At 50.9% G+C, this 12,451-nt stretch overlaps 1 protein-coding gene across 1 annotated transcript in view; it reads right to left on the reverse strand.

Moving 5' to 3' along the window:
* Positions 1-12,451, reverse strand: part of slc44a4 (solute carrier family 44 member 4) — a 145,448-nt gene that overhangs the window by 78,565 nt on the left and 54,432 nt on the right. The window contains exon 2 of the mRNA XM_085975216.1: positions 4,105-4,153. Within this exon, the coding sequence (XP_085831342.1) occupies positions 4,105-4,153 (49 nt within the window). The remainder of the gene's footprint in view (positions 1-4,104; positions 4,154-12,451) is intronic.

The following is a 12,451-nucleotide window of genomic DNA, read 5'->3' on the forward strand; positions in this document are numbered from 1 at the left end:
AAGTGGCCCTAGAAATAGTAGATGCATTGCTGGTCATCTTCCAAAATTCTATAAACTCTGGCACAGTTCCCATGGATTGGAGGGTAGCGAATGTAACCCCACTATTTAAAAAAGGTGGGGGAGAGAAAACGGGGAATTATAGACCGGCAAGCCTGACATCGGTAGTGGGGAAATGCCAGAGTCCATTATAAAAGATGTAATAGCAGAGCACTTGGAAAACAGTGACAGGATCGGACAAAGTCAACATGGTAAATCGTGCTTGACTAATCTACTGGAATTTTTTGAGAATGTAACTGGTAGAATAGATAAGGGAGAACCAGTGGATGTGGTGTATTTGGACTTTCAGAAGGCTTTCGATAAGGTCCCGCATAAGAGATTAGCGTGTAAAGTTAAGGCACATGGGATTGGGGGATAGAGAACTGGTTGGCAGACAGGAAGCAAAGGGTTGGAATAAACGGGTCTTTTTCCAAGTGGCAGGCAGTGACTAGTGGGGTACTGCAAGGATCGGTGCTAGGACCCCAGCTAGTCACAGTATATATTAATGATCTAGATGAGGGAACTAGATGTAATATCTCCAAATTTGCAGAAGACACAAAGCTGGGTGGGCGTGTGCGCTGTGAGGAGGATGCAGAGAAACTCCAGTATGATTTGGACAGGTTGGGTGATTGGACAGAAACATGGCAGATGCAGTATAATGTGGATAAATGTGAGGTTATCCACTTTGGTGGCAAAAACAGGAAGGCAAATTATTATCTGAATGGCAATAGATTGGGAGAAGGGGAAGTGCAACGAGACCTGGGTGTCCTTCTGCACCAGTCACTGAAGGTAAGCATGCAGGTGCAGCAGGCGGTTATTAAGAAGGCAAATGGTATGTTGGCCTTCATAGTGAGAGGATTTGAGTACAGGAGCAAGGATGTCTTGCTGCAGTTGTACAGGGCCTTGGTGAGACCACACCTTGAGTATTGTGTGCAGTTTTGGTCGCCTTATCTGAGGAAGGATGTTCTTGCCATGGAGGGAGTGCAGCGAAGATTTACCAGACTGATACCTGGGATGGCAGGAATGACGTATGAGGAGAGATTGGGTCAATTGGGCTTATATTCGCTGGAGTTTAGAAGAATGAGAGGGGATCTCATTGAAACTTATAAAATTCTAACAGGGCTAGACAGACTAGATGCAGGAAGGATGTTCTCGATGGCAGGGGAGTCCAGAACCAGGGGTCGCAGTCTGAGGATAAGGGGTAAGCCATTTAGGACTGAGATGAGGAGGAATTTCTTCACCCAGAGAGTGGTGAACCTGTGGAATTCTCTACCACAGAAGGCAGTTGAGGCCAATTCATTAAAGATATCCAAGAAGGAGTTAGATATATTTCTTAAGGCTAAAGGGATCAAGGGGTATGGGGAGAAAGCAGGGACAGGGTACTGAATTTGGATGATCAGCCGTGATCTCATGAAATGGCGGAGCAGGCTCGAGGGGCCGAATGGCCTACTCCTGCTCCTATCTTCTATGTTTCTATGTTTCTAAATCCCACTCCAGAGACTGGAGCACAAAATTCCAGGCTGACACTCCCAGTGCAGTGCTGAGGGTGTGCTGCACTGTCGGAGGTGCCGCCTGTCGGATGAAATGTTAAACCGAGGCCCGTCTGCTCTCTCGGGTGGACATAAAATATCCCATGGCACTATTGAAGCAGGGTGAGTTATCCCCGTGTCCTGGGCCAATATTTATCCCTCAACCAACATCACTAATACAGATTATCTGGTCATCGTACATTGCGGTTTGTGGGAGCTTGCCGCTCGCAAATTGGCTGCCGTGCTTCCTACATTACAACAGTGACTACACTTCAAAAAGTACTTCATTGGCTGTGAAGAATTTTGGGAGGCCCCGAGGTCGTGAAAGGCGCTATCGAAATGCAAATCTTTCTTTTACATTCAGGTTCGAAGTGCGGCTGTTTTATCCATCCCATAATAGCAGAGCGAGGGAGGCAGCAACAAAGAGGGACACAAAAAAGGGACTGGTTTGTACAGTGTCGGCCGCTTTAGAAATACGAGGAGAGCATTGGAGTGAAACCGGTGGTCGGAACTGATGCGGAGCAGATTCCTCAGGATGGGGGAAGGAGAGGCGATTAACTAGAGTCACCAAATAAAGGATGGAGGAACAAACAGAAAGGACACTTCACCGAATGGGAAGCACGTCAGGAGCTCCTGTTCGCCCAGCCACAAGCAAGTTTGTGCAGCGGCTGATACTAAAGGCTCGTCGGACGAGCAAGTCACGCACCATCACTCCAAGTATCTCGCTGGAAGTGTGCATTGCAAGCTCTCCTCTCGGTGAACGGTCTGCAGCAGGAAACAACAACTCCCGACAAACCCGCTCGTATCAACCCAGAGCGGGCCGTGATATTAGACACTTTACAGCCTTCCGGACTCAATATCCAGTTCAACAATTTCAGATCATAACCTCGGCCCCCATTACATTTTTAATTATTTTTTATCCTCACTTTTGTTTTGGCCCTTTTCCCACCCCCTTTTTTTCTCTCCCACATGGCAGCTGTCTCCCATTCTGCCAGCGCATTTCACACCTAATCTAGAGCCGTCTTTTGTCTCCACTAGTCCTATCACCATCTCGTCTGGTTTTGAATACCTCTTAATGTCTCTTCACTTCTCTTTTGTTCTCTCCCAGCCCCCATACTGGCCTTTTAATTTGTTTCATTTCCTGTGCTTCTTCAGTCTTGATGAAGGGTTTTGACCTGAAACGTTGACTCTATTTTCTCTCCACGGATGTTGCCTGGCCTGCTGAGTTTTTCCAGCATTTTTCTGTTGTTATTTCGGATTTCCAGCATCTGCAGTATTTTGCTACCATGATATTAACCGCTGGATCGTGGGGGTTAGTCCAAAGGCGCTATAGAAATGCAAGTCTTTCTTTTATAGTCAACACCACTGCATTCAGTTCCTCTCACCAAGGTAGGGGGACCACACAGACAGAGAGAGGGGGGGACACAGACAGAGGGACAGACTCCACTTCAGAGAATATGCAAGGGCACAAACTGATCCTCCTGGGTCAAGAGGACCAATCCGAGGAGATAGTCAACTAGCAGACAGAAAGGGGTTTGCGGGTAAAGAGAAGCAAACTGAAAGAGGGTAAGAGAGGAGAAAGAGAGAGATGACAGAAGGAAAGGACAGGGAAACAGGTTTTTTTAAGATGTTTTGAGACAGAGATAGACACCACCCGTCAGGGCAATCTGACAAACCCCCTCCCACAGAGGGGTTCACTGCCCCCGACCGAACACTCACCCTCCAGCAGCGCTCTTGCTGGGTTGTGTATGAGGGAGGGAGGGAGGGGCTCAATAAAACACAGAACCAGAACAAAGGCAAGTTCAACCTCCCAGCACATTACAGGGCAACAGCAGACCCTGGACAGACCCAGCCCACCCACCCACCAACCCACTCTGCCCGCGCACCCACCCAATAAACCCACCCCACACCACCCGTGCACCCCCTAACCACACAACCACCAAACCAGCCCACCTACATACCCCGCCCACACCCACGCAACCACCCAATAAACCCACCCCACACACCCGACACCACCCGTGCACCCCCTAACCACCCCCCCCACACAACCACCAAACCAGCCCACCCACATACCCCGCCCACACCCACCCATCTCACCCACCAACCCCCCCGCCCGCACACCCACACAACCACCCAATAAACCCACCCCACACACCCGACACCACCCGTGCACCCCCTAACCACCCCCCCCACACAACCACCAAACCAGCCCACCCACATACCCCGCCCACACCCACCCACCAACCCCCCCGCCCGCACACCCCAACCCACCAACCTCCCCGCCCGCACACCCCACCCACCCACCCACTCCCCCGCCCGCACACCCCACCCACCCACTCCCCCGCCCACACACCCCACCCATCCCACCCACCAACCCCCCTATCCCCCCACCGCGCATCCACCTCCCTGCACCAATCCCCCCACTGCGCACCCACCCCACCCATCCACCAACGCCCCCCCCCACACACCCTACCCATCCCACCCACCAACCCCGCCCCCCCACACCCCACCACCCAATGAGCACACGCTGAAGTCATACCTATTTCTGATTGGGCCGTTGAAAGTCGGGTCATACTCGGATGGTTTCCCTGGTAACAGAGAGCAGAAACAGCTGGTTAGAGCTCAGCCTGGCGGGCGCGGCAACTCCTAGAAACACGGCTGGACTCGCGCGGTGACCGCGCACCCCCCCTCACCCCCAGGAAATGCGGCCTGCACACACCCAACAGTCTACAACAGCCTAGTCCCCTCAGCGCCTCTCGCCGTCGGTCGGCCGGTCTGTAATCAGAAACAAGGAACAGTCGAACAAACAACGTTCTATCCAAATACGACGAGGAAGACTTGTGCTTAAAAATAAGCACAGCATTCAGTATCCCAACACGAGCGGGTCTCAAAGGTAGTTTATTGAGTGAAAGCTTCCAGATGTTTTAAATGTGGGGAGGAGATGCATAAATGCAAGTGTGATGTACGTCAGTGGTGGCTGGTTTAGGGAGGGGGGTAATAGATCAAATGTCAGGCGCTGACACTGGGCAAAACTTTTGCATAAATACTTTGTGAACCTTAAAATTAGAGCCAGGCCTGTTCAGGGGTGATGTCAGGAAGCACTTCACACAAAGGAGGGGTGAAAATCTGGAACTCTTCCCCCCCCCCCAAAAAGCTATTGAGGCTGGAGGGGGTCAATTGAAAATGTCAAAAATCGAGATTGATGCACGTTTGTTAGGCAAGATTATTAAGGGATACGGAACCAAGGCGGGTAGATAGAGTTAACATACAGATCAGCCGCAGCGGAACAGGTTCGAGGGGCTGAATGGCCTCCTCCTGTTGCTCGCGATGACTGCTGCCCAAGTCATGGCAGCTCGCCATTCCCTTGGCCAAGCCAGCATTGGTCACGAGTCTGGCAACTGACCAGACGCCAGCCTTTGCACCGCGACTAGAGCTTGGAGTGCTCAAAGCTGGCAAATTGTACTAAACACGGCAAGTTCAAAGAAGGCGTCTCTCTGAACCTAATCACTTGCCCTAGTCATGGGACAGCGAGGACATAAGGGCCATTTGACTGTTATTTTCACCCATGCACGCAGCACTCTCCACCTAAGGATAAGCGACTGGCGATCAGGAACAGCAGATTCTGGTTAATCCTTCCCTTGCTAAGGCCCAGCCTCCCCGAAGCCAACAGCCTCACCACCCTGTCCGAGGTCAGCTAACCCAGCACGGACCAGGGATGGGACTTTTATTTTTATTCGTTTATGGGATGTGGGCGTCGCTGGCAAGGCCAGCATTTATTGCCCATCCCTAATTGCTCTCGAGAAGGTGGTAGTGAGCCACCTCCTTGAACCGCTGTGGTCCGTGTGGTGAAGGTGCTCCCACAGTGCTGTTAGGGAGGCAGGGAGTTCCAGGATTTTAACCCAGCGACAATGAAGGATCAGCAATATACTTCTAAGTCAGGATGGTGTGTGACTTGGTGTGTAACTTGGAGGTGGTGGAGTTCCCATGTGCCTGCTGCCCTTGTCCTTCTAGATGGAAGAGGTCGCGGGTTTGGGAGGTGCTGCCGAAGAAGCCTTGGCGAGTTGCTACAGTGCATCTTGTAGATGGTACACACTGCAGCCACGGTGCGCCGGTGGTGGAGGGAGTGAATGTTGAAGGTGGTGGATGGGGTGCCAATCAAGCGGGCTGCTTTGTCCTGGATGGTGTCGAGTTTCTTGAGTGTTGTTGGAGCTGCACTCATCCAGGCAAGTGGAGAGTATTCCATCACACTCCTGACTTGGCCTGCTCTAAACATCTGGAGACAACACTGGGGTCAGTGAGCAGTATATTTCCCCACTCTGATATCGGGGGTGGGACGCCAGCTTAGAAAGGTGCTCAACGACACCCTCAACACCCCTCAGCACCTTGGCTCTCCCCTCCACACATCTCTGTTCCCCCTCCACACCCTCAACTCCTCTCAGTCCTTCTCCTCCACAACTCTCTGCTCCTTCCCCTCCACACCTCTCTGGGAGCTAACATCTAAAACACCACAACACTATATGTAAAGTCTGTAGGTATTATGGCAAATTAATACACAGACTACAAGAGTAACTTTAACAGGACTTTACTATTTGAAGGTCAGGGCGAATCTGCCCAATAAATCCTGACACAGCACTTATATACCGGTGTGGTCACCGTCGGTATTACAGTATACAGCAGCCAAGATAAAGTAGTGCCACACCTAAAATAGTTCTCTTAAAGGTGAACGGTTACATACAATAGTTCTCTTAAAGGTAGAACAGTTACATACACTACAATCCTCCCTTTTTAGCTTACAACATACTTATTCCCCATTAAACATATCATAACATATATCCAACTTCATGTTAAAACAGTTCACAGATGTAGTCTCTGCGGAAACAGTTCACAGATTCAGTCTCTGCGGGAAACAGTTCATAGGTTCAGTCTCTGCGGAAAACAGTTCACAGATTCAATCTCGGTGGATGCGCCTTCCGTGCTTCTTGACTCGGTCCTGACAACACCTCAGTGGTGTAGCAGTTCCCTGTGGTGTAGTCGGTTCACGTTGCTGGAGTGACTCATCCAATAGTCCTTCACTGGACTTAACAGCTTGAACTTCCGTCCTTCTGAGCCAGCATTGTTGGCTTGTAAAAACTTGAGTACCTTGGGAAGTTTTTCTACTTCCAAACTGATTTGGCTCCGTTCGAAGGGACCCCGTGCGTGATCTAGTAGTGATGACGATGGTCCAGATGATCATCATCTTCTGCTTCGTCTTTTCCTTTTCTGCTTCTTGGAGACTCTCTGGGCTCCACTGTCAGCTGCCAGCTGCATGCACAGTTCCTCCTTCTCGTCCTCCTTTTTCCGTAGTAGCGCCACCATCTCCCGATGTTCCTTAGACTTTTTGTGATTCTTCATGGTTTCTGCACTTTGGGAGTTTTCATCACAAGCTGGGCAGAACAGGTCATCGTAATATTCGATGTCGTCCAACAGGTCATGGTAATATTCGGTGTCATCTTGAGCTAGGCCAGTGAGAGGGTCTTCTATTTCCTCCATACCCAGCTGGACATTAGCCAGCTTTTGTTCCAAATCCAGACATCTTTCCTGAAGAGACTTCTTCAGGCGTTCAGCTTCATCCAGCTTTTTCTGGGCTTCCTGCAAGTCTTTTACTAATGACGTCATTTGTGATTTCAATACTTCAACTTCATTCGGAGATTGGTTGATCGGACTATTCAATCCCCCTACTGCAGCAGCTGTTTCAACCTTCTGTTGTTCAACATTGACATGAGTCAGCGTACTTTTGGCATCCCAGGGTTGCTCTGCTGCCATCTTCTCAGTCTGTGTTGCAACCTCAGCTATTTCAATAACTTTTGGGAGCTCCAAACCCCTCTCCTTTGAAGATTTAAGCTCCTGTTCAATTTGTTCCCATTTCAGAGTCTTGTCCTTCAGCATATGAAGGAGTTGGCTGACCGTTAACTCCAATCGCGCCTCCCAGCCCTCTCGCAGTCCGGTGCTTTCCTCCCCGGCTGCGGCTGAGTTCCCCGCGGTTTATTTATTTTTATATCTTCCCGCGCCTTACGATCCCGGTCGCAGCGCCTCGTGGCCTCGGTAGCTGCCCGGCCTTTTTCGCCGGTCGCGGTCTAGCTGTCTCACGACGCCGTTGCGTCTCCCAGCCCGCTTGTACCGTGGCTTCCGTGCTCCACGCTGCCCCAGTCTCAGCGCCTCTGGGCCCGACTTCTGTCCGGTTCCTTTCCCCCGACCGTGGTCGAGTTCACCGCCCTTATCCTCTGTTTATTTTTTTATTTTCCCTTTACTCACAGTCACCGTGGCCGACTTGCTTCTCGTGCTGATCGGCTCACTCACCACCGTGGCAGGAGGGACAATCAGTGCCTGTTGCTGATGGAAGGCTTCGTGTCTGAATTCTTCCTTCTTCCTTGCTCTGCAGACTCGAGTTTTCTCTCAGCAGAACGACGAGGGCGGGTGCCTCTTCTCGACGCTCGTTAACTGCTTCGGAAGTATTGTTGCCGCAGGGTAAGATCGAACTCGTCGCCACTGTAAAGTCTGTAGGTATTATGGCGAATTAATACACAGACTACAAGAGTAACTTTAACAGGACTTTACTATTCGAAGGTCAGGGCGAATCTGCCCAATAAATCCTGACACAGCACTTGTATACTGGTGTGGTCACCGTCGGTATTACAGTATACAGCAGCCAAGATAAAGTAGTGCCACACCTAAAATAGTTCCTTAAAGGTGAACGGTTACATACAATAGTTCTCTTAAAGGTAGAACAGTTACATACACTACACTATAGATTACAGTAGACTGCAAAAACCTAGCAACAAACCCTGTTATTACTTGTATGTTACCTACAAAGGCACAGAGTAGAGGGTTCCATAGAAAGAGCAGTTATCAGATACATGAGCATTTTCTAACTAGGCAGTAATCGGATTTAATCACCAACCACTTCTCAATTATTCCCTCTCCTCTATAGGAACAGGAGGAGGCCATTCGGCCCCTCAAGCCTGTTCCACTGTTCAATGGTCGATTTGTACCTTGACTCCATTTACCCGCATTTTCTCCATATCCTTCTATACCCTTACCTTAAAAAAAATGCTAATCGTTTTCAGTCTTGAATATGTCAATTGTCACTCACGTCCCCGTCCCCCCACTCCTTTCCCAACTGTATCCGAAAATGTTCCCATGCGGGGTGTTGAGTTGATACAGGACTATCCTCACACAGGGGCACAGTTCCAGGCCCACCCCGGCACCTCGTCCAAATGACCATTCGCCAAGTGTGAGCCTCGTCGACATCGCAAGGCTCGTAACCCGACCTCTCCCGCCATCCAGCCCTCTCGCTCTCCCACCAAGGTGGCTGTGGAGTCATGGGGCGGGCGGCGGGGGGGGGGGGGGGGTGGGGTGTGCGGGGGCTTGAATCGGAGGGCTTCCCACAGTCTGTGAGCGCTCCGAACTCTCTCACGAGGAGCAGATCTTGGCACCGCCTCCTGCCGTTAGAACGGGATGTCCCAACCCCGCGACCCTGGGCTCCGCCAACCCCTGCAACCAATGCCGATAACTCGCCGTGCCGAAGAGGACAAGCAGAGAATGAGGAAAGGCCATTCAACCCATCAAAGCCTTTCCCTCTGCAAGATATTAAAAATCTACATAAGAATTAAGAGTAGGCCATACGGCCCCTCAATAAGATCATGGCTGACCTTCGACCTCAACTCCACTTTCCCGCCTGATCCCCATATCCCTGGATGCCCCTAGAGAACAAAAATCTAGCAATCCCTGCCTAGAATATACTCAATGAACCTGCTCCCAATTACCCCCGGTAGTAATAGACTTGCGAGTGAAGGACTTCTGAAATCAGCAGAACGTGACACGAGTAATCGATTCCTCATCAAGTTATCTTTTGGTGCGAAAATAAGAAAATATTTCATCACAGCGCACAACAGGCGTTCCCATTGGATTGTACACAACCAGCAGGACCCAAAGGGACCAGACCTGGGCCATCAGGGGATCGGAAGCAGATGGTACAGCACACACAACCTCGTCCCATCACGTGAACCAACCACCACCAAAGAAAAAGGAAGACTTGCATTTATATAGCGCCTTTCACCACCTCAGGACATTCCAAAGCGCTTCACAGCCAATGAAGTACTTTTGAAGTGCAGTCACTGTTGTAATGTAGGAAACGCGGCAGCCAAATTGCACACAGCAAGCTCAAACAAACAGCAATGTGATAATGACCAGATAATGTGTTTTTGTTATGTTGATTGAGGGATAAATATTGGCCAGGACACCAGGGATAACTCCCCTGCTCTTCTTCGAAATAGTGCTGTGGGATCTTTTACGTCCACCTGAGAGAGCAGACGGGGCCTCGGTTTTACGTCTCATCTGAAAGACGTCACCTTCGACAGTGCGGCGCTCCCTCAGTACTGCACTGGGAGTGTCAGCCTGGATTTTTGTGCTCAAGTCTCTGGAGTGGGGCTCGAACCCACAACCTTCTGACTCAGAGGCGAGAGTGTTGCCCACCGAGCCACGGCTGTCAAAACACAAGGCAACAACACTCCAACTCTAGGCACACGGCAACAGTTTCCTGCCATTTCGCTCTCCCACCAGTTCTTGCGGCCGAGCCTGTCGCTCGCTCCGCAGCACGGCAGTTGCGCTTACTGCTAGAGCTCGTCGGCCGGCAGCTCCTCAGCGGGAAGGCATTCCAACTGGGAGGAGGGGGAGCCGAGCATGGCGGCCAGAGGCCGGACCGGAAGCGGGAGAAGCAGGCCCCGGGCCGTCGGACCGCGGAGCCGGCGACGGTGAGGTGGAGGCCGCGGCGACCGGAGGATGTGTTCGGCGAGTCGGGCGGAGGCAGCGCAGCGCATCGAGCAGCAGCCGCAGCCACGACGACTCGCAGTCCGACTGGGAGGAGGGGAGCCGAGAATGGTGGCCAGAGGGTGAGCGGGAGAAGCAGGCTACCACACGTGGAGCCGAGCCGGCAACAGTGAGGAGGAGGCCACGGTGACGAGGAGGACGGAGCGGCTGAGGAACATCGTGCTCCCACTGCTACTGGATGCCATTGAATTGACTTTCTGAACACGGCGCTGTAAAAAATAGCTGACGCGTCCCAACGGGGAGTAAGCATTCCATTGTACTAGTTACATATGGCAAATAAAATTGAATTAAATTGAAGGAGTTACTCTAGGGTCGACAATTCAAGTTATAGGAAGAGGAGGAGGAGGACACTCAAGCCCCCTCGAGCCTGTTCTGCCATTTAATGAGATCATGGCTGATCTGTATCCTAACTCTATCCACCCATGTCCTTTTATACCCTGGTCTAGCACCTGGATGATAGGGTTGCCAACGCAGGTTAGACCTCTTCCTCACTTGACCTGTTGCCTCCAACCACCTCACCCACTCAAGCAGCCTCTCTTCCCCTCCCCGCAATATCTTTCTACCTAATAAATGAAACAGAAATAAACGCATACCCACTGTTATAAACTCATCATTCATCGAGAAACTACTCGTGAAATAACGCTGGATGGCCAGCTGGTGGCGCCGTCCAAGGAGTATAAATACTCGGGCGTGGGCCCAGCTTGCCAGGGACATTTTGTAAGACAAGGAACTAGTGAAGTACAACTAGACCTCCATGTTCTGAAACAAGTTGATTAAAGCCTTGCTTTATGCTCAAACCAAATGCGTCGTGAGTTTTATTACGTCACCCACCCCTATATTTTTCTCCCGTGTTGCTTGCTGCAGTGTCCAGGAGATTAACCTGTAATTCCTGGAGACACCTGGGCAACCTTGGAGCGTTGCCGACCCTAGATGCTACACATGGTGAATGTCCTGTTTGATCGGCAATTAAAAGTTAGAGGAAGAGGAGGCGGCCATTCAGCCCCCTCGAGCCTGTTCTGCCATTTTAATGAGATCTGTATCCTAACTCCATCCACCCACCTTGTCTCCATATCCTTTTATACCGTAGTCTTGCAAAAAGCTATCGATCGACTTGTGCTCCTCTCCACGGTGGGTCCATCCAGTTCTGTCTGCCGTATTGATTCAATTACCTTGCAGCTCAGAAGTTCCCCACCCTGCTGTGCCCAACATCTCCCGAGTCACGCACAAAGACAAGAAGCAGATTCAGGTCCAACACACGTCCCTCCTCAGGGATCCCTTGCAGGGCTATTCAGATAAAGCAATCGAAGCACATTTGCTCCAGCCCTATACTCGTGGCCAACGCATCTAGTTCGAACATGCCGTAAGTGACCAGCTTGTCCATGGGGGTCAAGGCATCAGCTCCCAACAGGTTCTAGAACTTGAGCAATCACTGCAACACAAACTAGAGAGGCTCGCAAGTCAACCACATCGGAAATTGTCACAATGTACCACGGTTCCAGGGAAAACCCGACAAGGTATTCAAGATCATAAGAAATAGGAGAAGTAGGCCATTCGGCCCTTCGAGCCTGCTCCGCCAGTCAATGAGATCATGGCTGATCTTCTGCCTCAACTCCATTCACCGGCCCTATCGCCATATCCCTTGATGCCCTTCCTAGTCAGAAATCTATCGACTTCTGTTTTGAATATACCCAATGACTGAGCCTCCACAGCCCTCTGGGGTAGAGAATTCCAAAGATTCACCACCCTCTGTGTGAAGAAATGTCTTCTCATCTCAGTCCTGAATGGCCTACCCTTTATCCTGAGGCTGTGGCCCCTGGTTCTAGACTCCCCAGCCAAGGGAAACATTTGCCCAGCATCCACCTTATCAAGCCCTGTAATAATTTTGTATGCTTCAATGAGATCCCCTCTCATTCTTCTGAATTCAAGAGAATACAGGCCTAGTTTACTCAATCTCTTCTCATACGACAGTCCCGCCATCCCAGGAATCAATCTCGTGAACCTTCGTTGCACTCCCTCGATGG

This window comes from Somniosus microcephalus, unplaced genomic scaffold (genome assembly GCF_052327205.1).
Source record: "Somniosus microcephalus isolate GS21.2 unplaced genomic scaffold, FLI_Smic_1.0 unresolved_chr1, whole genome shotgun sequence".
Taxonomy (NCBI): Eukaryota; Metazoa; Chordata; class Chondrichthyes; order Squaliformes; family Somniosidae; genus Somniosus; species Somniosus microcephalus.